This window comes from Gobius niger (genome assembly GCF_951799975.1).
Source record: "Gobius niger genome assembly, chromosome: 1".
Lineage (NCBI taxonomy): Eukaryota > Metazoa > Chordata > Actinopteri > Gobiiformes > Gobiidae > Gobius > Gobius niger.
In genome coordinates this window covers 55,625,317-55,653,281 of record NC_136852.1, presented here as the reverse complement: position 1 = coordinate 55,653,281, position 27,965 = coordinate 55,625,317, and the positions used below count along the sequence as shown (strand labels likewise).

The window sequence follows — 27,965 nt, the reverse complement described above, 5'->3', positions numbered from 1 at the left end:
TCTGGGACAACGGTGCAGCTGCAAACAGCTCTATTAGCTCAAGTCAGCTGCACAAATATCAGAGGGAGCACTGGTGGCACAAATTGGGACACTTTATTTTAGAGGTTACAAATGCTAATTACTGGGTCAACTGGTAAAGCCAATAACACATAAGAGTGAAGCCCGGATCTAGGTTTCGGTTCCTTGTTCCCGACAGCTGTTTCTGTGTAACAAACTTAGGATACTACAGACACATCTCTGTTTAGAGTATTTGTGGTTTAAATACTTGTACAGTTAATCAAGGACTCATGCTTTTTGCAGGTATTCGGTAACAACATATCTTTGTTACTATCTTGCTATTTTTCACCCATCTTGATTTAATGACATCCCAAGTGTGAGTGCAAGCTAAAATATATATATATATATCCAGTAGTTTCACTTCCTGATACTCCATGCTACTATGCTACTATACCCCTCCTCTTGCTCTCATTCGTCACACAGTTGTTTTAATAGAGTGAATAAAGAGAAAATAAAAGTCACCTCTGCCCGTGTCGCTTTGGTGAAGAGATGGGGAGTGTTTTTACTTTGCGATGAGAGGGTTAAGCTTAGCTAGAAGGGGTGAGGAAAGCATTTCCTGAACATGGAGGACCTCAGGAGGAGCTTATGGAAGCCGTTGTCTCGCTGCTAAGAATAGCCACCAGTGAAGATTCAAAGATAACTCAAAATTGCGCAAGTGGCTTGAAACACAACTCCAGTTATGTTTTTGATGAGATAACAACATTGCAACATGATAAAAAGCTCTAAAAAGTCAATTTTGCATATCTTCCCCTCTTCAAAAACAGATTTAGAAAATAGTTATTTACTTTAGGTTTCATAAAACCATGCATTCCACAATACATTCCCCAATAGAGACAACAAACACTATGAAGTTTGGGTCCTAATACATCTTAAGAAAAAAAGTGTGTATTAAGTTTACCAGGAGGTTTATATTAATGTTGACCAAGGCTCAGCAGTCTAAACCCTATAATGCAGTAGTCAATACAAAATGTAAATTAGGGCATACAAAACGGATGTATTTTCTATTGTTATCCAAGTTTTTCAATGATACAGATATAATACAGTATCATTTCAAGCACTAACTTACAATGTATGTATATATGCTAATACAATAGAGGGTATATGCTCTATTTTTGTTTTAAACAGAGCCCTCAAGTCTCCGGACCGACAAGTGATAGCACATTTTATAACTCGCCGTTGACATGGCTTCCGATCTTGTGCGTGCGTAGTGCATAGACGTGTACCTGCGGCGTGGAGACATCGGTACATCTCGGTCGATCGGGCTGTGAGGCGAGTAGCGTCCCGGAGGAGTGGGAGTCCGACTGGACACCGAGCTGCTCCTGTAGTCCGGAGAAAACTCCTAGAAAACACGAGTAGAGATGCACATTTTGGTCAATCGCTTTAATCAATAAATCGATGGGAAAAAAATACCGATTAACTGTGAACCACCAACATGACTTCATTGTACAATAAATCAGTTGAAAAAAGATATGTTTTTTCAGATGACACTGTATTTTTCCCTTCTAATGGCATAAAGATTATTTATTACCAAACAAGTGAAGGTTAAGAGAACATTTTCACAATTAGCATTTTTTTTTTTTATTAGAACATGTTTACCCATCAGTGTAAAGAATCATACACACCACTTTTTATGAGGAGGATCAGAGCAATTAAGTGCAATTAAGTTTAGGATCTACAATGACAACTCAATAGTGCTAATAAAACTGTTTGCGTCGACTCAAGCCACGTTTGATCATATTCTCCTGAGAGGTTTTATTGAAGGGTTCACGTTTCTTTTGATGTGACACATTCGAATACAACTCGAGAGCGTGAGTCACACCCAACATTCCTCAGGGGCTGCTGCCAGGGCTAATCGCTCTCAACAATCAAAACACCGGCGTGTGTCTGCAATACCACTCCAGCATCAGCTCATACCACAGCTGTGCTCACAGATGATACAGATAAAAGATGCTTCTGCCTGGATGTATCACTTACAGTACCTAATTTAATCTAATATTTAAAATGGTAAGACAAGCCACAGGTGCAAATGTCTCACTTACAGTATAGTAGTTTGTGTAACGCCTAGTCCACTTTGAACTGTTGCCACAAGATCAAGTTGCCAACGCTGGGTTCGTTTTCAGACAGAAGGGGGCGCCATATGCAAACGTTTTTAAACACTCACTGTCGAGCTCAGCAAATGTGTCACTGGGTTGTTTATTGCAGATAAAACCAAAGGGCAGACAGAGCAATCTAGATAAAGCCAAAGGTTGAAGTTGGATAAATGTAACTGTGCCTCGAGAGTGTGACTCAGGCTGCAGTGAGACTGACCCCAGGCACACGCTCGCACACCTGGTCAGAGTCTGAGCAGCACATAACTCACCAGAGACATTTTTACTGTCAGGAATCCCTAAAAACAAATTGTGCTGTCTGGCATTGAACTCAGATACACCTACACAAAACTGTTACACCAAAAACATCCAAGGAAAACATTAATGACATAAAGTTATGTCTCAAAACTTAAGAGATGCTCTGTTTTTTTGTTTTGGCTTGCGGATAATTACTTCAGTTTTTAAATCAAAAGTTTATTTGTATAGAATTTTACAATAACACAAAAGGCCAAAGTGCTTCAATGAAACATTAAACATAAAAAAAACAAAAAAAAAACACATGTGTTGAAAAAGCCAGACTGAACAGCAAGATGGTCGAGCTGCAAGAACGTGCAATGTTTCTCAGGGCACTAAAATAAATGGCATTAAGCTCTAACCACCCGCCTTAACGGCTTTACCCAAATCTAAAAGCTTCTCAACTGGAGAGCAACAGTGTAATGCCTCATTTGAAAGCTAAGACCTGCAAAACGTTTTTGTTGCGTCGTCGCCGCGTCACTGTTTTCATTGCTATTTTGCCTAGTCTTCATGTTTTCGTGGTATTCTTGATGCTTTTCTGGCACGTTTTTGTTGCTTTTTCTTTGCTTTTCCACTGCTTTTTTGTCACGTTTTTGTCACGTTTTTGTTGTGTTTCCATCCTTGTTTTCATCGCAATTTTCTTTTAAAGCTTTTTAGATTTGGGTAAAGCCAAACTGGAGACAATGGGCTCAGTTCAGGTGGGGGTTAAGAGGTTAAAGGGGATCTTAAACAAGGTTCTGTAGGAATACTCACATTATTTTTAGTGCATATCACCTATTTAGATGGATAACATAGTTTGCGTAATTATCATTTTATTTCAGTGAAGCAGCGATTTTAATAAAGAAATTCTGACGGTTGACATAGATAAAGGTAAAGTTCCATATAGCAGTTTGACTAATTTCCCATTGACTCAACATGGTCGGCACGACAACAGTTTAAAATTGTTTGCCTTCATCGATGTCACTTCCTGTCGGTGTCCAATAAGGAAGTGAATCTATAAACATCACAAAAATGGCCAAACTAAAGAAAGCTGGGTACAATCTTTAGCAAAATCTTAAATATAATCGTCTTAACTATGTTTTTGCAAAAATTGTGTCTGATGAGTCATATGCACTTTAAATGGAAAATGATCTTCAGACGTTCTGGCGCTTCTTCCACCTCTAGTGGGGACTCAAAGGAAAGGAATTGATCACTCATTAACGTTCACATTCTTATAGCAGTGTAAGCAGACAATGGAGGCAAGGTGGGCTAAGTGTCTTGCTCAAAGACAAAGCTGACCTATGAATCATGGTCCAGTGCTCTAAACCAACATCGACAAGGTGGGACTGGATTACCCCGAGAAAGCCAAATCGAACCTTGCTGTACTACCATTAATATCACACTAAAGTATCCATCTTAAGTCTGCAGTTCACTGTTTGTGGTCTTAGGGAAATATGTGGTAACACCTGACTTTATGGAAACGTTAGAACCTATTTGTGTGTGTTGGATTTCAGTTTTTATATGGAGGCTGCAGTACACTTAACTTTGGAAGGTGCAGACCATTTATAACTAAGACTTGCCTGAAGGTATATTTAGCCACGCAACAGTCATAGTGAGACTCAAAACAGTGGCAATGATGAAGATTTGCCAGCACCCGCTTCCAATTCAGAAAACGTCTTTGAACAATGTGTCTGTTCTCAATCGAGTCCAATTTTCCTCCTCTTTCCCTTCAGCGAGTGGGCAGATTAGTGGAGCACGCCAAGGAGACTTTACAAGAAATGATCATTGGGGATTCTTTGCTCTGCTCCCAGGACAAAACGAGAATAATAACAGCGGATTCACAGAAACATACATTCTGTACCAGCGGAAAACAAAGTAAATACATCCATCTCCTCTCCCGCTGTGAAACAATCTCAAAGGCATATACCTGACAGCCATACATGCTTTAGAGCTTCTAGGCAAAACCAAGAAAAGTACATTTAAAACCACCTTAATGCAAAACAAGCCAGAGTTATATAAGAGTCAGGTTGCCGATGTCAATCTGTCATGTTTGCCAAGGTTTTGTGTGCAATAAGTAATAACACAAGTCGCCTCCGATCTACAGAGGAATGCAATATAAGAACAGGTATAAGGATTTGTGCCTTTGTGCTTGAGTGACCTATTGTTTTTATCAACTGTTGTCCCTGTGTTAGAAAAACGTTTTAAAAAGTATTGCTTAAGTATATTGTAAAAGAATCTGGATGTTAGAAATGTCAGGTATCGGGTTTTAACATGATAATATCCAAAACATACCCAGATTGCATTGATTACAGATTGATTTATCTATCCACTTCCAGATGCTCTGTGACTTAACTCGGCTGCACTAACTATGCAGTTAGGCTTAAGTACATAGTAGGCTTCTTCGGTTGCCACAACAAATCATCTACCCCCTAGTAAGCAAACTCGCAGATGTCAATTTGAACGCAACTCTTTTTCATTTTCCTTGGCTTAGGACTGATACCAAGGCTCGAGTCTCCCTTGTGGTTCAATGCTGTTACTAGACCACTAAAGCGCTACACAGTTAGGGCTTGTTGCATGTGTGCTGTGCCATAGCAGTGCCAATTGGAGAACATGACACACCAGTTAACTATGGGAGGGGCACTTCAGAGCTGAAGGCAAGCCTATTATTTTGTCTTGGATGGGAAAGTACTTTAGATATGGGAAAAAACATTTGGAGAAATTCATCAGCCAATTCTTCTTGGTTCCTGTGGCTGTCAAAAAGAGGAAACACTGATTAAAGCTGAAAGAAACTGTAATCAACCCATACACTGGGGGTCTAGATCATTAGGGCCATGCCATTGGTGTGAGTGTACAATAACATGCTAGTATTCAAAGCTCTTAAATTACTTCTGATGCAGTAATCTAATTTTCCTTTAGCCGACATGTCTGCCGTTGTGGGGAATTGTCTTTGCAGTGAACCAGTGATTTGGTGAATCATTTATTCCATTATAATAAATCAGCATCTATAAACATTATTGGTGAAAAGGTGCCACTATGTCCCATTGTTTTTTTAAGAATCACAAATAATGCAAAAGCTTCTTGTACAAGTAGTGACGGCCCACAAAACAAATGAAATGTGGGGCACATCAGCATGGCATTTTCTTTTTCTGAATTGAGCGTTTGTTTTGATGACGTGAAATATGCAATACGTTTGCTACAGTCCACAATATAAACACATTACTTTTGTATTCAGATGATGGAAGGGGAAAGGAATCTTATTTGTATAGCGCTTTTCACATAGCGCAAGTCACCCAAAACTGATTTAATCTGCTCCATACTCGGTGGTGGTAAGCTACGCACATGTGTAACTGGCCACATCTGTCCTCGGGGGTTAGACAGAAGACCTGCGCCATTGGACCAACAAACTACCACCAACCACTCACTCACAAACGCCTCACCAAAGCTACCTGGTATTTCCACCTCCCATCCAGGTATTGCAGGGCCGTCTTTGCTCAGCTTCAGAGATCTCACAATCACAATATGGCCCAGGATAAAAGAAGATAAACATAAAAATAACAACTTATGCACATTGGCAACTGAGCGAATCGTGCATCTTGCTCAGCATTGGCTCTTTTTTCATGTTGTCAACAGATGCATGTGTTTTAGATGAAGGCTAAAGCGAGACAGCGTGTATGGTGCCACGGATGATCATCGAGTCTGGTTTTAAGCAAGTAGACTTCTGCATCATCACTACCACCCAGCAGTTTCAATTACAGGGCATGGGCCAAGACGACACATTAGCAATGCCCGAGGGGAAGTTTTTATTTTTGGGGACGCTGAAAGAAAGTCGTTTAACTGCTAATTCTCTGTCTCCACCACAGACATGACTGCTGTAGCACTGGGGGGGGGGGCATTAGGCATCCCAGGCTGGGTAATAATCAAAGATGTGTGTACAGTGGTTCCTGTCCAGCAGCGCTCATTGGAGGAGGTCCTGGGAACAACCTACTCATTATCCACCGTCGCTGATAAACACTGCCTTATAATCAAGTCTAAATAATAGTGCATAACTCTGTCCGCATACTGTAACATACAAAAGCACAGCGGGAGCATGAGGGAATACTGCATATATAAATCAGCCCATTAACATACTTCAGCTCTTTTAACTTTTTATTACACAATGTCTTCTTGCTGCATTAGACAGACCTCATTAAAGTGATATTTCAGGATTTTTGACATAGGGCATCATTTCCTAGTTATCCAGAGTGTTGTTGATTTCTCGATGGATATAGATATAGATATATTTTTTCAATTCACATAGTCCTTATATTTGAAGAGTTTAGTGGTGCTAGGCTAGGGTTAGGCTAGCACATGTCTACGGTAACTAGTAGCCTGCATAAAAAAACTCTTGAAAATCATCGGGTAGGAAGCTGATGCTGCTCAAATATAAGTTCTTGCAAATGCAAAATTATTCAGTCAACACAGACATTTATATCAGTAGTCAGGTGTTATAAGTGATTTGTCTCAGGTTCACTGTGCTTGGGTCAGACTCTTTTTAATGCAGGCTACTAGTTACCATAGACATGCAGCTAGCCTAGCACTAGCCTAGCGCCACTAAACTCTTCATATATAAGGACTATATGAATAATAAAAATAAAAAAATCTCCAGAAATAAACAACACTCTGGATAACAAGGAAATGTATGTATTTCAAAAATCCTGAACTATCCCTTTAAGTGTCTCACAGTACGGAAAATGAACGTAAAAGTATGATGGTGTCTTGACTTTGAGTAACAAACTACAGAGCAGTAATGTCCAGCCACAAGCCTGGAATAATGTTAATTGTTGTGTTAGGTTGTACAACTTTTAATAACTCCACTTATTGTCTGGTGACTAGCAGGGTCAATCTAGAAATCTAATCTCACACCTAAAAACCAGCTCAATACTTTCTTGAAGTCCAAATTTTGCTTTGAAATAAACTCAAAAGCTCTGAGACTAATGTAACAGAAGACCCATTCATTACAGCCCCAGACAGATCACTTAATTCTATGCATGATAGACTGAAAATATAATCTCTACTGGAATTGCGGTATTCACAACGGATTAGTATATAAGATAACCAGCTCCTATGCTTAACATTTCTTCAGTTCAGCAATGCCCAAATAATTGTAAACGTGTGAGTGGTGAAAATGAAGTGACTGGGGAAAGGCCAAATCCATCTCATGTGATGGTACAGTAGGTGGTCCGGGGGTGGGACTCCCTCAAAGTGCCACCAGGAGATCCACTGAAAAATGAATGAGGCCAAGTGTTTATTTATCCACCATGGCAGCTACAAGCAACCCATTTTTCATCCCTATAAAGATCTCCACACGGGCCCTAACTGCATTTCCAGATCCCTGTACATCTGTTGGCCATTACGGGGTGACTCTAACGCATTATATATTTACTTTATAGACCAACATTCGATATTCATAACAGAGCAGTTGCCGTAATGTCATGCCATTTCTACACATGTGTTGCTGCATAATACACGAGGTGAGAACTGTACACGTTTTGACAACTTTGATTTAAAATTCAGTAACATAATACTTTTCCCTTGTTTTAGGATTACATTTGAATATAATGCAGCTGACATAAGCCGGACTGTAAAACCTAGACACATGTATATACTATGCTGTGTATGCTAGTGGTCATATTTCTACAGGAGTTCCCACTGATGGCTACTGCAAATCAAGAAAATGTCACTATAAGTACTTGGCTGAGCCTCACAGATGTAATACTTAAACAGCAGATTGTTCGTCAACTTCATATTTGTAATTTATGAGCCACAATAGTATACGGTTAGTGAAGCACTGGTGATGTAGTGTAAAACCAGGGCATAAACTACACATTTACGTTTGCAGGGTGTCTAGTAAAACACTGTTCTGGAGTTCCCTTGACAAGTACTTTCATAAACTCAACCAAGAGTAAAAATGGCCATCTTTATATCCGAGCCAAAACTTCCCAGTAATAAACCTCCATGGCCCAGAGAGCATTCCTGTGAGTTTGGCCCTTTGGAGCGCTACGGGAATCAAAAGCCTCCTGGTTTGCCTTTCCGCTCCAGGGGAAAGAAAAACAGGCAAGGCTGATCAATCTTGGGGCATGAGGAGAGGCATGCTGCCCCAGTAATGGTCACAATGGAGACTGAACTTAATGGCTCCAAGTCCACGTGAAAAGGTCCCTCTCTGTCCGGTCACAGGGAGGAAAACAGCTCACTCCCCCTTACACTGGCTCGGCTCAGCGGCACGACCGTCTGCCAAACCCAACAGCAGCGCCGCTCAAGTCAGACTTGAAATAGACCATGATTACAAAGTATCTTCATCAACAACATTAAAGCAAACCTCTGCCCCGACTGTCACTATCCTTTTAGGAACAGGCATTTTCAGTAATTAAAATCACATTGTGCCAAATGTAATAAATCCATCTTCGTAGAAAAGCTTAAATTATCAACTAGACAGGGTTTTGGTAAAGTTGAGGACGTTTCACTTCAAGTCACAGAAGCTTCTTCCTAGCTCTTTAGGGCAGAAAAGACACTTTTACCAACGTTTCTGACTTAAACTGACTGACTTCTGACTGGAAGCAAAACGTCCTCAACTTTACCAAAACCCAGTCCAGTTGATGATTTAAGCTTTTCTACTATGGATACTCCCTGGATGAATGAGAGCCTTCACAAACATAAATCCATCTTCATAATTTGAAAAATATCAAGTCACGGCAGTTCTTTCGTGCCAAGTCTATTTCTTAAAGAGACAACCACGGCTTTGCTCTGGAGTCACTGTACTGATTGGTTTGCTGGTTGAGATGGAATAAACAGCGATTTATGGCTTACAGGCAGAATGCAAGACTATTTTTTCCGGTCCCTTCAAAATAAAACTCTCGGTGACACAAGTCATTGCAGACATTTCACTAAATTTAGGATAAAGAGGAAACATTGGTCTGCATGATCCCAACACTGTCACTTTGCGAGAGTTGGCCCAGCTGCATGGCAAGAAATATTTCTAAAATAAACACTCAATCCAAAGCTCAGGATCCAACAGGCCACTTAGGCCGCCTCAGGAACCTCAAAGTGCAGCGATGGCAAAGCCAGACGTGGAGGCTGGTCCTCTGGCTATGATAGGTCATGTCTTGTGAATAGCAGTTTTGGTTTTGGCTTCGTTAGTCAAAACACAGCCCCGTTGTGGTCCCTTCTTGATGATATAAACAGATGCTCTCAGTCATGACAGTGCCAGCAAGTTCAAATACAATCTCATGCCCTGCTTCCTGGAATGTAGACGGTCTTTGCTTTTCTTCCTTTAGTCAATGAGCTGGCTGTACAAAACATAAACAATGGTAGTCAATCACCAGGAGCTACCACAATCAGGCAGAGAGTGAAAAAAGCTTTAACACATGCCACAGTTTGGTCAAAGTGCTAACGGCAATTTCCCAATTCAACATGCTTAATGGATCTTATCTAATTGACAATATCACACAGATGCAGGTCTTTAGATTGAAGCTGTCAACCCCGCTGCATAGCCTTGTCTCCTCCATCTACAACACACAACGAGAGGCCTGTGACGCAAGAGAAGAGCAACACCAGGCGCTGCCATCACAGCCCCCATTGTACGGGGCATTTTCTCAGGATATCCAGCACTGTGGAAAAAGGGGGATCCTGTTGCTCATCCCACTTTCCTCACTTGCAGAGCCAAAACAAGAGTGGAAAACCTTTTTTAATGCCCATTCATTGAGACTGATCACCTGATACACTCGGACTCTGCACCTCTATGCCCAGACAGAGGGGCCTGTTGTCACTGTGGCTATACATCACAGAGCTCCAGACTGTTGTGTTACTGCGTGCCAGGTCACAATGCAATGCGGCCAGAGCAGAACCTTTTTCCTGTCTCTTTTCCGCAGCACTTTGCTTGCTAAACATTATATTGTAGCCCCTCAGAAATTCTCTTAAATGCATCGAAAACTTGTATTAACAGCTCGTATTTCAGTCTCCTTTTAAATGTCAATGCTCCTGAACATGTTTAAAATGCGTATCATGAACTACATCTACAAATTTAAAATCTAATTTCTATACTTAAACTATAATTAGATGCTTTCTATAATTGCACAGCTCTAGACCAACTCTCGTTACATGTGCTTACTTGCTTTTACATGAACTAACTTTAAATTATGCATTTCCATCAAATCACCAGAGCCAGTATCCAAGCACTCAGTAATAGGTGGCCATATTTGTTTAGAGAGACACAATTCGAGCACCCAAATGACAGGCCGGAGTTACATCACGGCTAGACTTCTCAGACTGAATCAAGACCTGAAACACATTGCCTCAGTAGCCTCTGTCCAAACGGCCATCTGTACTCAAGATCGCATGTGAACAAGCTGAAAAAATCCTGAACTCGATGAGATTCTTTAAACTTGGATCTTCTCAGCTGGGGTTTCACAGAAGGAATGTGTGAATGTTTTGAAGTTCATACCCCTGCATACTTCTTAACTTATCCGCAAGTTATAAAAATTGATGGAATGTCGTGTCATTACAAAAGGTCTTGATTGTTTTCTCTTCCTCTGCTCCGTCGTCCCGCACGTCGCGATCAGGGCCCAAACTTGAATCATTTGAGCATAGCTGGAATAGCTGACAAACTTTCCCACAACATGTGTAGCATAGTGAGGTCTCCAGACGCCTCGGTTCCCCCTCTCTGGGTTATGTTTTTGGAATGGTGAGTATGTACATAGTTCAGTCAACATCTACTGATAACCCTGAGACTAAATTTGACCATTTCCCTGTTCACTGTTAAGAGCGCATTACCAGATAAATGTGTGGGTACGTATTATTAAGTATTATTATTATTATTATAAAGGAGCCTGTAGACTGTGAAGTAAAGGTTATGGCGATTATATATTTTTACCTCTTGAATTGAAAGGCTCCTCGTTGCAACAACTGAATGTCAAACCATTTTAAACACTGACCTTTGAGCTTATAAACTCCCTGCTGCATAAATGTCAACTCTTTTCTGCTTCCTGAAATCACTGCGATAATCAGACATCTGAAAAGTACAATTTGTGTACAATTTTAAGAAAACACTAGATACAATATAAAGTGCACGTCTTCTCTCGCCATGTACAGGCCCTTTCAAGACTAGAACAAAACAAGCTCCTTCCTTTTAAGTGGCAAGTTTGTAACCAGGCAGATTGATATTACAGTGCGAAGAACATTAGCACTTTATCAATGTGGGATTGCTCTGGTTTAAATCATTTGAGGAGGAACACTGATTGGATCAAGGGCAACTTGTTTTAGCAAATCACCACCAATTTTCACAAAAGAAACCAGCTCAAATAGCAAATTCTTAATTATTTCTATTTTTAAAGATGTTATGTGTATTTAAGAATGTAGCAACATACCTCATGTTTTTCCATTGTCGTTATGTAGTTAATTAGTATCGAATAAGTGCTTGTTTTTGCCTGTAAATGTTACACAATAGAGATGCGCGGGTCGGCTTTTTGCCTGACCCGCCCCAACACGAGCCAATGTAAATCAAACCTGACCCGAAAAAATGAGTCTCAGTTTGCTGACCCGACCCAACACCGCACATATTAAAAGCCGCCGCATGAGCCGCTCTGCAGCTCAAACGGAAGCGCGTCATGTGACTGAGTTTACAGTGGAGAATCAGCGCTCGATGCTTTGTTTTGTCGCTGAGGAACCTTCGAAATTGCTTATGGACTTATTAGGACACGAGGAGCAGAAACTAACATGAGGCATTACTTCTTCCACGTCATGGACAACTCTTTCTGTCAACTTAAGCCTGATGCTAAAAGAAGTTGCTCTTCAATCAATCAAAGGTTAGTAAGAAGCTGCCGCCTTGTTATTCTGATTTTACCTTGCTTCTTGCTGCGGCATTATTTTCATCAGGTGTGTCTGTCGCGCGTGTGCGGAGCGGAGATCAAAGTCATACAAAAGCGATAGGCTAGGCAACATCTAAACAAAACATGCTCATGATATGTTTACCCCATAAAACTGAACATTCAACAAAACACAGCTGACTTTGTGTGGCATTTATGGATAAGAATGCAGTTTATGTTGTAAGCCAATAATGTAAGGAAAAAAAAAAAGTACCAGACCAGACCGAATCCGTGGGCCCCTTTGTTCCCTCGTTTTTACAATGATAGGTGAATGATAGGTCTCCTTTAAGGTCTGGCTAACTATTTTGCTCTCGTGAAGAAAGGCTTTTATAGATATTTCTTAAATGTGCGTGGATATAAATGATGTTCAGTCAAGAGTGCATGTATAAAAGCAGAATTTACAGCAGGGAGCTTTACTAAAGACATAAACCAACCTGTGACAGCGGTCTGGACAGTCTGAGGCCCCTGTCCTCAGGAGACCAGGAGCGCATCTGGACACTACAAGAGAAGATGAAAAACAAAGGAGAGATTTAAGAAGGACACGCACTGAAAAAAGAATGATTGTTCATCATGACCACTTAAAAGCACTGAATTCTTTAGTGGTAAGGCCCAGGATGGATGGGGTTTGTGAGTGTATCATCAGGAAATCTTGATCCAAAGATAGTTGTTTAACAATACACAACAAAGGTAATATAAAAAGGCATGTTTAAGAAGCAACAGTGGTGCAAACATACAAGCAGGTTAAGGCAAGTTTGCACAGTCATGGGCATATTTTGTTCTCATCAAAAAGATGGGGGACCAAGGGTAAGAAAGACTACATTCAGTGGCTCAACTCAAGCTTTGAAGTATTGTTATTCATATAGAGTATACACGGGGCTCTGGGAACCCTCCTCAGGTTCTTTCGTCTTTTTTTGACTAACATTTTTCAGTAATTTAACAGGAGTTTATTATTATATTAGTTTAATATACTTTTCTGGGGGTGTGGGAGATGGAGATATGGAGATTCTGCTGCAAACGGGGTTGGTTGAAGACAGAAAAGATAATTACAAATCAGGTAAATTCAGGTTGGGCTGAAGTGTGGTCAACAAAGTACAAATAAAAGTTAAAAAAAAGCAGAGCGACAACGTGAAGCTTCCACACTCAGCCTTTTGTTAATGTGAATAAAACAGGAATGTGATATCCTGTGCATTTCCTTTGTTCCAACAGCACAGTCCCCTGGCTCCACTAACCTCCATTTTTCTTTCCCCTTTTACAACCAGCCTTTTGTGGACTCAACATAGCACTTGTTCAGTTCGTAGGAGGTTTCTTACAAGGGTTATACTCACAGTTTTTGTACTTTTTACAGCACAAATTGCATCATGTAACTTCCCCCGAGAGACGCTAGTCATCCTTACACTTTGGCAGACCAATGGTTGCTGTAAAACTCAAATGCTTAAAGGTTCAAGCTACAATATGGACTGAGCTCAACAGTTCAAAATGAAAGCTTTAAAGCCCATTTTATTCTACCAGTAGACGATTAACTAATAACGGAAGTAAAATGCTGTAATAGTCTAGAAAAACAACACAAGAGAAGGAACTTAACTAATTTCAATGCTTGTGTGTTTGTGTATGTACCCCTTGTTGTTGTTAGGGCTGAGTATTTTGCCGTTTGGACTGGCGGGAGGGTCTGGAGAGTAGGGTCCAGGCGACAGTGAGGCAGGACTGGAGAGGGAGTACTCTCTGTAATTCTGGTTCTCATCCCGACTGACGATTAAAGACTCCTGCAATACACGAGACACACGTATGACGGAATGACAGAACCATTCAGAACCATTCAGAACCATTCAGAACATGAGGCTGACTAAACACATCCAAGGTTGCAGAAATTTAATGTAGATAATATAAGAGCTGGTAAAAACACATTTCATTGGTATTTGATACTGACCTGAAAGCGCCCGGTCAGCTGGTCAGGTGAGTTAATACCATTGGTCTGGGAGAGATTGGGAACTTCTGGCCTTTACACAAAAAAAAGGTAAAGTGTCATAAAGCGTATTTCCATCCCTCTACGAGAGTCACTTAACATAAGATAAGAGATCACAACTGATAAATTCATCATTTGCTTTATATTGAATAAAATATGATGATAAAAAAATATGTCTAAATAATTGGTTCGGAAGATTTGTGGAAAGTTAACTTCTGCTTTAGAAATATTTATTCAGGGTGTCTTCACTTTCCAACTCTTACTTTGCTTTACAGTGCCTAAAAATAAAGCTTACTTTGTACGCAATGCCATCGCTGAATTTTGCAGGGGGAAAATATGAGCAGCAAGCGCCAATGCAAACACAGCGGCCCCCTGGCTGCAGGGCCAGAGGCAGCCTGGCTCTGGGTTGAGCCCAGTGTAATGAAGCTCACAGGAAGGCCTGAATGCCTGTGGTAAATCACTCACAAGCACATTTCTGCTGCTGGAGCTGTGCAGCATAGAGATGTCTTATGTTTTATGAAGCAGACACATGTCCTACTCCTGTGGAAAATATGATTTATGTAGCAGCAAATTGATGTAAATTTGACTTTTGACACAAAATGTCTAATGTAACTGTGGAGGGAGATGCAGCGTTTTGTTCGATACTCTGGCGCGCAATGCAAAGTGCTTCTCATAGCGATCATTGTGGCGCCTGCTGTCACTCTGCCCCAGGGAGATTCTTCAAGGTTTACACAGGAAGAATTCCTATCGGCACCAAGAATTTCAGTTTAAAAAAAATGAAATGACTGTTTTTACAAAGAATTAACTTAAGATAAAGATAAAGATAAAAAGTTTGATTGAAAATGGATTTAAATGGATTGAACATACCGACATGCTATTTAAAGGTGGAACAAGCAATTTTTGATGTGAAAAAAAAAAAGTTGATATTTGTGCGTAGTTGACCTTGTAGTGACCCAGCAGCTGTTTGAGAGGTCAGAAAGGCGACTTTACTTTCGATCACTGTGGTCTCTAGGACGCTTCAGGTTCAACTGTTTGGAAGGTTTTCTCTGCTGATGGACCCCCTCACCACAAAACCTACAAAACAATTGATCCTGGAGCGTTGTAGAGACCACTGTGATGGAAAATAAAGGCGCCATGCTGACCACTCATACAGCCACTGAGACACTACAAGGTCAAATACGCACTAATATAAACTTTTTATTTTTTTGCATCAAAAGTTGCATATTGCATTTTTAAGGCTAGACGATAGTAATGCACTTAAAATGGCAGGATAATGAAAGGGATTGTGATTTGGTACAGAGCTCCAGGTTAAATATCACTAGGTAAAAGCAGTGCACATAGAAATACATTTATTTTATACAGCTGTATAGAAAGAGCACAAGAACAGCAGCTGTGGAGCCACATCAGTCCAGATGTCAAATCTTGTCATTTACAAACCTGACAAGTCCCTGTGTGATTCAAATAAATCAATGAGTCGATTTGCATAATGGATGGAGTACACATACTCCAGCACCACAATTTTTCTGGGCAGGGAGTAATAATATTTTTTCTGGCATGATGAATACATGGAGTAAGCTGGGAAATATTTTGCACAAGAAAAAAACTTGTTGAAAGGGGCAGATCCCATTATAATCTTACGTGAGAATATATACAGTAAGGGCCGCAAAACAGTAGAGCAACCGTGATAGACAAACATGTCCCATTCTTCACACAAGATTCGGCCAAATTTAAGAGGAGTACAGGAAGAAAACATGCAGGCATTTCCCCTGATTGCAATCACTAGTTTGTGTACAGAGCCGGCATGATGAAGCAGAATGTAATGTTGGAGGAAAGAGACCTGAGAACAATGTGGTACTGGCAAAACAAACATTTTATAATAGGATGAAGTATTTGATCAAACTCATGACAGCAGCAGCAGCATACCTCTCAACCATCAGCTGCAGTTGTGTCTTTGAGTTCTTGATCTTGTTCTGGGCCTCAACATTCAACATGTCTGTGGTGTTTTCCCCGTTTATCTCCAAAATAATGTCGCCGGGTTGGAGGCTTGCCTGCTCAGCCTTACTGCCGTCATTGACCTGTGGAAAAGATGAGAGGGAAATGAATAAAATGAATAAAAAAGGATAAAATAGTGGAACGTTTCAATGGAACGAGTGACACGAGGCTCCATTGCAGCTCCAGTCTTTGGAAAGATTTCTCCAAAATGTCTCTTATTTTAACACATATACTTTGATCATGATTCAGTCCTAATTTTCCCTCATTCCGTCCAAGTTTAGACCCAACTGTGCTGTTACTTTTAATAGACTTAGACTGACTTTATAAGTGGTGGTATTTGGAGAACTCATCATTTCTTAAACGTGCATCCATTGTACACGTTTTTCTTTTATCTTGCAATAACATCCCTGTAGTATTTTATGAAACAATTTCAACAAGGCTAATTTAAAAATAAATCGTCTAAAAGATCAGCGTTTCCCAACAACGAGCATGTGGACCCCCGGGGGTGTACAAGTGTTTTGCAGTCGGGTGCTTAGAATTACTTCAGATCAAAAAGAAGATGACACTGAACTGCATTTCAATATGACTTTAAAAGAAGAGTTAATTGTGGGGATATTTTCCTGTAAAACGTCTACATTTAAGGGTGTTTTAGCCTTATTTTGAACCCAACTAGTGTTGGGCAAGTTACTTTAAAACTGAAATATATTCTGTATTAGTAGTTACAGCTATAAAAGTCAAATATGTTTGTATTACATATTACCGTTTCAAAAATGTAGCTGAGTTACACTACTTTGAGTTACTTTTGAGTTAAATAAAAATGTCACTGAGCAAAACTGCAGTCAAAGATTTCCTTTTCCTTCACTTTCCCCATTCCCTCCGTTTTGTTTTGATAATGTTAGCTACACACAAATGCACATCTTATACACCAGTGTCTGTTATTTGGGGGGAGTTTGGCTTTTTTCGTTCATACATTTAAATGCTCTTGTAACTCGACTTACTTGAAATGTAATAACTATGTTATATTTTTTAGTTTCTGAAAAAGCATATCACTTTTGTAATACATTAACCCCCAACACTGAACCCAACACACTACTAAATACTAATAAATCTTAGTTTAGTTGAGAATTCTCCAAATAATTGGAGGCACCATCGAAAGGGGTTCTTTGAGTACAAATGAAAGACTCATTGGGTACCTGAGACAAAAAAGGGAACCACTGTTTTAGGTTGTTGTGTGATATATTATGGCTTCTTCATGCGACATAGATATTGTGTCACCTATTTGCGATAATAATTTGGCACTATGTTGTGCAGCCCTAGTGCGAATAGTCGTAAAAGGTAAAGAGCAACGGGAGCCACAGTAAATTCATGACACCCTTGGGCAGAAGTCATTAGAACGACACTATTTGATAGTTTGACTAGGCCTGGCCTTTGACCTCAGGCTCACCGCATGTCAAAGCCAATGTTATACTTCCACATCTAAAGGAATTCCTCACTAATGGCTCAAAACATAATGTTCCAGCCACTGTCTCAGCATGGTCTGTCCGTGTGGTTTGTCCATGTGTCCAAGGTATACAAGCCAGACAAAAGGCTCGCTAAAGCAAAAGTTTAACCACACGGTACAAAATTCTGTAATTGCCACACTATTAAAATGAGTAGAATTCAAAGTATGCAAAGCTTCACTCATAAAAATGTCAGTTTGGTATTTGGAAGTTTTACCCAACAAAAGGTGTGCACCACATAGAGGGGCAATTAGAAGTTGCTGTGGTGCTTTTTCGTTCATGGCACGCCTGGTTACACATCAACCAAAAGCAGTCAGGGGCTCTTCTCCAGAGTCACTCCACCCATCTAAAAAACATGCATCGCCAAGGCCAATCGGGCTGAAAGAGCGGGTCGTCCCAGTGCCAAAACACAGCCCCTTCTTTAAAGACAAACCCAACCTGACTGTGGATGTGACGGGGCATTTCGCAAAACAGGCTAAATTTATAGAGAAATGTTCCGCCTCTGTGGGAGCCTGTGTCTTAGTTTGATATTTGAGATGAGCGACAATGATTTGTTTACTGGGCAGCAGTAACAAAAATGTGACAAGGAGGAAGAGGCTGTATTTCAAAGCTGGCTTTTGGGGGGGGCAAAACCTGCTGAAAAGGGCGCACTGTAAACAACTTTGAAGTTCATGAAGCTTTAAATTACGGTTGCATAGCCCCATCATGCAGGTTTTGTGTGATTTATCTTTGCTCAAAAGGAGAATACGATTGTTCAGTATTTAGTCTACAGTGCATTGCAGTGGGCAGAGTGCATCTGGCACACAGAGGTCAGTCTGAACATGGTTTCCTGGAGGTGTTTTGTCGAGCACTGTCTGCTTTCAGTGGCATTGTTTCAGCTCCTTTAGTGCTTGACCTAGGAAAATATGATCGACAGAAACAATATTCACGTGGATGAACTTTATTTCATACACGTGGTGCTGGCTTTCACATGTGGCGACTCCCTGTTGGAGCAGCAGGAGCCGCCCCGTCAACCTCCCATTCAAACTTCCACTTTTACTGTAATCACTGACTTCCTCTTAATGCAATCTACTTCCATCCATTGGTGCACGCTCGGTACTCAAGGAAAACTGTACACGGCGACCGCAGACAAAAACAAAGGCAAGGAAAGCGATGTGAAAATGAGGAAGTTGACTTTGCATTGGCATGTCATTACAGGCGGGGTATGGTCCAAAACAGAGGATATGGTTTGATAAGGTGTGACAAAGTTCAGCCACGCCGTGCAAAAGAATGGTACCTTTGATACAGTTATGGCCTTCTTGAAGTCTCTTCCTCCGTATATTCGGAAACCCCACGGAGAAGGGCCAGTCAGGTTCACAGTCAGCGCCATCGAGACACCAGTTCAGCAAAGTCAAACTCTATAAAACAGGAAAAAAGAATGTTACACATATATACTGATCAGAAATGACATTATGACTTATATTAGAGCTACAGGTTAAAGCGCAGATGTGTGGAAAGGGTCATTTTTATGGCCACAGGAGAACTACAAAAGCTGCATTTAAGTAGGTAATACAATGTCTTTCATTAACTACGCCGAGTTTGTAAACCTACCAGTCTGTTTGAACACAGAAAAAAATGTATCGCTTTTTAGTTGCGTTTGTCCCTTTTTCATCGCTCCTTTGTCGCTTTTTTGACGCCTTTTTGATGCTTTTTGTCACTTTTTGTCACTTTTTTGATCGCTCTTTTGGTGCATTCTCATCCTCACTTTCTTCTTGTTTTCGTCACTTTGTTCAAAACGCTTTTAGAGTTGGGTAAAGCCAAACTGGAGAAAATGTGCTTGGTTCAGGTCAGGGATAAGACATGACACACATGACATTTTTTAAAGCAGTACTAAGTAACTCATGCCTCTAGAGGCCATAAGCACCACTTGCAGGTGTCGTTGCATGTAGCGTTTTTTTTATTTATTAATTGTCCGTGAGAGTAAATACCACACTGACAGAAAAGACAAAGGGAGAGAGGGATATTATACATCCAATTACACAATGAAGCTAATTTTTTTCACTCAAATTTGGCTGTAAATACTGTTTAAGTGGCGCTAGCCGCAGTAAGCTTTGCCCGTTAGCCCGTTAGCTTCTTCTTCATGATTCCATTAGTGTGTATTGGTGACTCCTATATGTCCACTCCCCGAATGATGTGCGCTGGGGCGATCCCAGATTGATGTCAATGCAAATATCATTAGCACAGTAACATCAATCTGGCTCTTTCCAGGATAGACCTCCTTGTAAAACCTGGCAATCCTGTTTATATCGCTTAACATGTTTTGAAATGAATACGCGATTAGCAGTTCTCACTCAAATGTGAATGTTCCTGGATGTATATTGCTTTGAAAATGTCAAATTGACGTAGACCTTTTATAGATTGCAAATAGACTTCTGTATTGTTCAATATGCAGCCATCTGTCCATCGAACTGTCTCTGATATCTTCTCTGCATTATCTGTTTAGTCAAATCACACTCTTACATAACTCATTGAAGCATTGCCACAATTCCTTCAGGACAGTTTATTGTCATGTATTTTATGTGAAGCACTTTGGGCAGCCGCGGTTGTTGTAAATGTGCAATAGAAATAAAGTTGACCTTGACATAGAAGCGAGAACCCCATCAGGTATAATTTTGTAGATGTTCTGACCCACTCGTCTCATCATCGTAATTTGTCATACTTTCACTTCAAAGTTAGTCCATCCAACCCACAAACAGGTGCGACACACAGTAAGGTTGTGTTCACTTCAGCAGATAGAGGACATTTTGTTATTTTTTGATCAATGTTTACAACAGATTTCACAGGAAGTCTAAAAGCTTCAAAGTTGGCAGCTGTGCAGGCACAAGGACAAAAGCCACAAAAAGGCACACATAACTTTCTAACTACCCGCGTGCCATGCCAACCACCCAACCACAGCGCCACAAATGTGAAACTGAACTGCCTTGCACATGGTTTGGAGATCGATCTAGTCAGGTTTAATATTAACAGATGAGAAGCTTGGGCATTTATATAAGATCCCCCTTTATCTCCGACATGACTTCTCTTGGCTTTACTCACTACTGACTTAAGTCCCCTTGACATGCATTGTGTAACCACATCAAATAGGAATGGGAGGAATCTGAAACCAAAAACACATGACTAACATAGTTTAAGTGCCAGTAAAGACAGGCAGTTTCATGAAAATGTTCTTCTGACATGTGCAAAGTGATGTTGTGTATCGGCACAACGTATAGTATATTTTTGCATGCATTTTGCACAAGTGGTGAAGTATAATGATGGCCTCTATATGAGCTGGGTATGGTTTTCAGAATAACAAAGAGATCACAGTTGATGTTTTAGTAAATATTTGAGTCTTAGTGTTTGTTTTCTTTGCATGACAATTGGGTTTCAGCTTCAACTTTTTGGAGAGCAATGCTTTGTCTTCTTTTTCCAAAACAGACCAACAAGATATTCAATGCAACTCAAATAATCTAATGACTAAAGTCCACAGCGTCTCACGAGAACATGCCTAGTCAGCTTTAAATTGTAGATACAGTTGTGCTCAAAAATCTACATACCCTGGCAGAATTTTAGATTTTTCTTTGACTATTTTTCGAAGAATATGAAAGATAATACAAAACGTTTTTTCACTCATAGTGGTTGTGTGAGTTTGCTATTCTTAAACCATGATGAAAAAAGAAAGTACCAAAATGACCCTGATCAAAAGTTCACATACCCCAGTTGTTAATACTGTGTAGCCCCCTTTAGCATCAATGACAGCTTGGAGTCTTTGGTGGTTGTTGTGGATGAGGTTCTTTATTTTTTCTGATGGTAAATTGGCCCATTCTTCTTGGCAAAAAGCCTCCAGTTCCTGTAAGTTCCTGGGCTGTCTCGCATGACCTGCAGGTTTGAGCTCTCCCCACAGTGGTTCAATGACACGGAGTTGAGGAGACTGAGATGGTCAGTAACGGGACCTTCACTTTATTCTGCTGCAGTGGCATCAGCGAACCAGCTCTACATTTCACTGTTGTTGACAACAAACAAGTGCACCATACCTACTGTCAAATATGGAAGTGATTTGCTGATGCCACTGGCTCCAGCTTCCTTTTTTCATCATGGTTTAAAAATAGACTGACCATAAATGGCTTTACACAACCACTAACTAGGAGTGAAAAAAAGGCACTGAACATTATTGCCTTAATGTTCGGTGCAGCCCTGTGAGGCAACTCCTGTTGTGATACTGGGCTATACAAAACAATTGATTGATTGATTGAAAAATAGTCCAAAAAATATAAATAATTCTGCCAGGGTATGTAAACTGTTGAGCTGTATTTTCAATGTATTTCATATCTACAAATTTACTTTTTTCGGTCAGTAATGGTATATTTATGGTCAAGAACCCCGCTTGGATCCATCCAAGGGTGTTTTAATGGACAATTTTGTGTTCGGCTGCACAATAGAGGAAAAACAAATTGTGATATGCCATAACTTTCTTGAATATGACAACTATGACATTATTATGTTTTACAAAATGCGTTCAATTATATTCAAACAAAAACTGTAAGTCTTTTGTTGTTTGTAAACTCAAATGTGTCAAAACAAGACATAAAATAACAAATCAGGACTAAAACAAGCCAACGATGGAATTATTAGGTCAATCTCAAATCTCAATGAGATTTACACCTGACTAATTTTGCGATTATCCATATAATATCCATGGAATATGAATCACCCAATATTGCAATAATAATAATGAAGTTACAGCCCTAATTTTGGGAAAAGAGAATATCCACCACTCTCTTAAAAGTAATTTGTTTTTGGATTGCTGCTACATAAAACATTTTGTCACTGAATGAACCAATTAGGGGATATCTTGTAACAGTCCTAGCCTTAGGAATTGATCTTTTCCACTGATTAAAAGTGACCAGGAAATTGTCAGAAGATTGGAAACTCTTTGTTTCCATTTTGTTAATTACAAGCATTTTCCTACATCTGTGTGTTCCTGAACAGTCTGCTCCTGATTCCTTTAACAGAATTATGATGAATATCTAGTTTTTGACATAGTGGGTTGTGATAACACTTCACAGACATTGCCCTTGAAATTAAATTTTCTAAAGACTAAATAAACCCAGACAACACACACACGTTTCTGTCACAGCCCTAAATGCAGGTGACAGTCGCTCTAAACACGTACTTTTCCTCAACACTGGCTTATTTCATCTTCTCTACATTCCACAAGTGCTTTGGACAAGCTCTCATTAACAGTCCGGGCCAATTAGCAGGAATATGGCTCACCATCATTGCACTTTTTTAACTGCCGTGGCCTCAAATAAGTGAAACTCTTATAATGACAGGCAGCAGGCTCCTGAGGTTTCCCAGCCTCTGATGGTGTCAATTAGTTCTATGAGCTGCAGCAGTTTCTCCAATAGAGTCAGCATTATTAGCTGAGCACTCCGCTAATTCCCTGTGTAAATGTCCAGTGTTGACGCCATAAAAAGCAAGGGGCAACGTCAAGATGAAAGGACAGTGAAAGTCTCAAAATGGTGGTGAGGTTTTAAGCTCAAATAAAAACATGGTGAAACATGGTGTGATATTGGTCAATGATTACAACGGCAACTTTAATTTTAGGAGCCACATTTAACAAATACGCAAGAAAAGTGTTGCCTCTTTATGTGCATTTTAAATTGGGATCTACTTGGCTTGTTTATTTTTATTCAGGGCTACATCCATAGTTACTGTATCTCTATAATTGGGGATGTATTTTCTATTAGCTCTATTAGCAGCCAATTTCATTTGTTATCATTATCAGTTATTATTAGGATCTACCAACATTTGGCTTGATGGCTACTGTTGTCGAGTGCCGCTCAGGAAAGAAACAACTGTCCAGAGTGATGAACCACGTGTTGGATGGTTGCCAGTGAACATGAAAGGTGAATTCTGTTCTGGTGACATCTCCCTGCTTTTGCTGCCACAACAATTTGGCAGTACAATTCAACACACCCAAACAATGGCTGGAATTCTAGTCATGAAGTCATCGCAGTTCAGCATCAGCTGCGTTTGCACAGGCACAAGTGTAGTAAAATACGGTTCACTCTGATGCAATGGCCGCATTATGTCATGTATACTTAGGGCAAACCGTTTGAAAAACAAGACTGTTTGCATTTTTAACACCTGGTGGTTACCTTGGATTAGTAAAGTTTGTGCTTCTTACTCCAACCAAAGCCCTTAACCACCGGTCTCATGAACAAGCTTCTGAAATTTAGCTTCTATTTAGTATATCATTTTAGGTGGAGGGAAAATATCTGTAGTTTAGCTGGTGTATTCTACTATGATAAAAAAGGAAGACATCAATGTTAGCCAATGTTAGATTGTTGCTTTGACTAGTAACACTACTGTGCCTGGCCACTGCCCAGTAGGAATTCATGCATTCATAGAGCCACACGGAGGTTCTAATGGCATGTTGGTGTATTTCACAGGCCTGTAAAGCAATTAACAGAGGTGGGTAGTACATACTCTTTTTGAAGTAACTGTAATTTACTTTTACAGGATGTAATATTAAAATGAAGTATCTGTACTATTAAGTAAAAAAAACTATCTCATGACACTATGAGTAAATCTTTTTTTAAGTTTTGTTAACTTTTACGCTCAAACAGTTACTCAGTACTCACACCACTCAAGCAAAACTTTCTCCAAGCACTATTTTACTCTTACTTGAGTAAATATTTGGGCCAGTACTTTTTTTTTTTAAGATGTCAGCATTAAAAAACATTCTGCTAATGACCAGCTCGACACAGAAAAGGGTATTTTTGCAGTGGGTAATCACAGAACGGGCTTGGATGAGGACCTAACTACCTATTTACATCTCATATTTGGCTGCCTTTAGTCAACATCTCCATGGAGACGAGCCGTGGAAGCAAAGATAAAGTTTGGCTTGTTCATATTTTTCTTAATAAATATATCCATAATAAAATAAATGTCTGTATAGCCTCCTATTTATTGAATGAAATGTTACGCGGTGTGGCTTAGTAATGTTACCCTTACATGAGTACATATGGCTGCTTACCCTTCCTCTGGCAATCAATCATGATCAAATACATATTTAAAAAGGTGCTTATCATCAACACGATGACAGGCACTTCTTATATCCTGGCGAATTACTATGACTTGCAAAAACCTTAACATCAAGTCCTGCCTTTACATTAAACAGACAAAGGGCAACTCACATGACTGAGTTCAACATTTTTTACACCAAGCCTCAAAGAAACACCTACCACTGATGTGACATCTCCAATGGAGCACTTAAACCCAAACATGCACTTAGCTGTAATTCAGAGTGAATTAGACCAAATCTGCTGAGGTGACTGTTTGAAATGTTATGTGTTATTTTCTAAAGTGCTTTGCCCCGATGAGTCACATTAAGCACAGTGCACATGTCAGAACAACACTGTTAGTGACAGACACGCAAAATTACAAGAAGGTGCAAAGTCAAATTGTCATTGTAGTATTTAGCCCCTTGTCTTGGCGTCAAATCCTCAACGATTTTTACGAATCGTGACAAAAGTAGAGACATTTAGATATTGTTCATAACAGCAGACAGAATGATGAGGTTAGCAGACACAACACATTTGAGTACGAGATGTGAACTTGTGATGTGAAAACCTCTCCTGTGATCAATTGAGCCATAGGGGAATATTTCCGGAATGAATCACACTCGTCAGAGCTTTTGCTGATGGCGACAGACCAGAGCAAACTTTCCAGAGGCAGAAGGGAGTCAGCCGTGCTTGGGGCCTGTGTCATGAGGCGCTCTGAAAGGTCAGTGCCAATACCTGGACACACACGCCCAGCCAATCAAAAGGCCCACGTCATAGCAGTGCCCCTCCCAGATTCGAACAAAGTGAAATTACATTGCAATCTTATTATTCACACTTTTAGCGGCAGTCACTAGGGAGATGGGAAAATCATCAACAACAACAGAAGAAGAAGACGGGGTGTTGGTGATTGTCTGCTGTTTTAGATTGTGCAATCAGAAGTAAAGTTCTCACGGTGCTTTTAACTCATCTCAGCAGCACATTGCGGTAAAAGTTTGTATCAAGGCAAGGGCACTGTGGCACCGGCACCAGCTATCTGCCTCTGTATCATCATGTAGACTAGAGAGAGAGAGATCACGTTTCATTTTTCCTCACTGAACTTACTCTGCTGCTTAGCAATCAAAGCAGTTCACCGCAACCTCTGCATGCATCATTAGTTTTCACACATAAACAACCACCACTGCTCAGCTCCTTATGCCTCGCGTTAAGACAGAACAAATGTCTTTGTATCTAAATAAAAGAACACTTCCTTGTGAAACTATTTAAGGTATTTTAGTTTCAAAAGGCTTGGCGGACCAACGTTTCTTTCACGACTCAAACCACAGATTCAAACGGACTTCCTGCACAAGTTTCAAATTATGTAACAATAGAAAAGAGCTCTCTGTAATGAAACCAAACAAAAGGACACACACACCCAACATGTTATTTCAGAGCTTAAATAGAAGACTGTAAAATGGTTATTTTTGATGAAGAATGCACACAGTGGGAATAAAAGAGCAGACCTGGTTATTTTTCATAAGTTCACAAGATTGTATTGTACTGTGGCTGTTCTGACATTCAACCAGATGAGACGATGTAACATTATGTCAAATTCAACAGGATCATACACAGTATATGGTTTCACAGTATGAGATGTGTTTTGGCAATGTGTCAAAACATTTGGCAGCACTACACTGACATCTCTGCATGTTTGTCTTGCTGCTACAGACCTATACTTCACCTGAGAGGAGACCAAGAGGATTCACCACCAGTTGACTTAATGACACACAAAACACTGGCTTTTACTTTCCTGGGGTTGCACCTGGCTCAGCCTTTTCCACAAATCACTTTTGACTGCTTACAGTGGAGAGAGTCAACCTTTCCTCGTCTTCAACACAGAGGCTTCTTGTGTGGGCTTGTGTTTCTGCTCATGAGCCCCTTTTTATAAATGTCTTCACTTTTCCACTTGTGCTACTATGCTTCATTAAACCTCTCGTGGCTCCAAGTTCTCACAGAGCTGAAATCAATCTTAATTTAACATCGCCTCAGTGCGTTCAAGTCAAGACCCTACTGTAATACACATCATATCCCACTCACTAAACAACCGTGAAACACAGCATGTTATCAGTTAAGAAAGAGTATTTGCTTAATGTTTACTTACCAAAATCGATGTGGTTTGATCTGATTGCCCGCGTCGCCCTCTCCACCACCTGCTGAACGTGCCAGAGCCTCTCCGCCAAACTTCACTTCACACACCCAGAAAGTAGACAGCAGGTCCCAGCGCAGCTCAGCCCGGGGCAAAGACAGCCACCAAAAACAACAGTCAGGAAAACAGCCTTGTTATATATGTACTTGCTAACTCCAGCAATGTCAGCGCAGTAGTGGGCGTGATGATGAGGGGCTTGTAGTCTCTGATGCAGCACAATATGGTTCACCACCACTCGCGGTTGTACTTCTGCGCTCGAGGGATGAGCTCAACATGCCATGTGCTGGAGCAAACCAAAATAACACATTTTACAAAGGTACAAACCCGGGGCGTGTCATGTCAGGGAGAGAGGCGGGAGTTGAAGAGGAGGGTGATAATTGAGCAGCAGCATGTCATTTAACCAGAGAACACCCCGACAGCATTAAGTCCTAGTGCGCCACCTGCTGACAGAGCGCAGCCACTGCAGTCATTTCAGACGACGACGTTGCGCGTCACCTTTACTTGGACAGGTGAGAGATCTGTGTCTCCTCGGGACCTCATAAGGGCCATTTGACCGTCTGTCAAGGACACCATTATGTCAAAATTCACAGAGGTAATGAGAAGTTTCATTCATGATAAGATAAGATAAGATAAGATGATAAGATGATACTTTATTGATCTCACAGATGGAGAAATTGCATTCGATGAGAGAGCATCCGGCAGCAGCACCCATTCAGTGTGCACCACTCTTTTTCCACTCTTTTTTTTCTTTGATATTAGATATTTGAAAATTGAATTACAGTAGAAATTAACCTACACTTTATCTTTACCAGTTGTCCCAATAGCATGAGAAACATTTAACTATTTCAATTGTTTTGCCTGGACTATGTTTGATTGAAGTCAGTTTAATTAGGTCAGTTGTGACTTTCACCAACCGATGTTTATGTTTTCA

The 27,965-nt window shown here is 40.3% G+C and overlaps 1 protein-coding gene across 1 annotated transcript in view; it reads right to left on the bottom strand.

The window, feature by feature from the left end:
• pdlim2 (PDZ and LIM domain 2 (mystique)) overlaps nt 1–27,383 on the bottom strand; it is a 34,068-nt gene extending 6,685 nt beyond the window's left edge. Inside the window, exons 1-7 of the mRNA XM_079554655.1 lie at nt 26,990–27,383; nt 19,041–19,161; nt 16,197–16,348; nt 14,238–14,307; nt 13,928–14,073; nt 12,748–12,811; nt 1,281–1,396 (exon numbers count right to left, since the gene is read on the bottom strand). Of these exons, the coding sequence (XP_079410781.1) occupies nt 1,281–1,396; nt 12,748–12,811; nt 13,928–14,073; nt 14,238–14,307; nt 16,197–16,348; nt 19,041–19,133 (641 nt within the window). The 5' untranslated portion in view covers nt 19,134–19,161; nt 26,990–27,383. The remainder of the gene's footprint in view (nt 1–1,280; nt 1,397–12,747; nt 12,812–13,927; nt 14,074–14,237; nt 14,308–16,196; nt 16,349–19,040; nt 19,162–26,989) is intronic.
• Nucleotides 27,384–27,965: the final 582 nt, after the last annotated feature.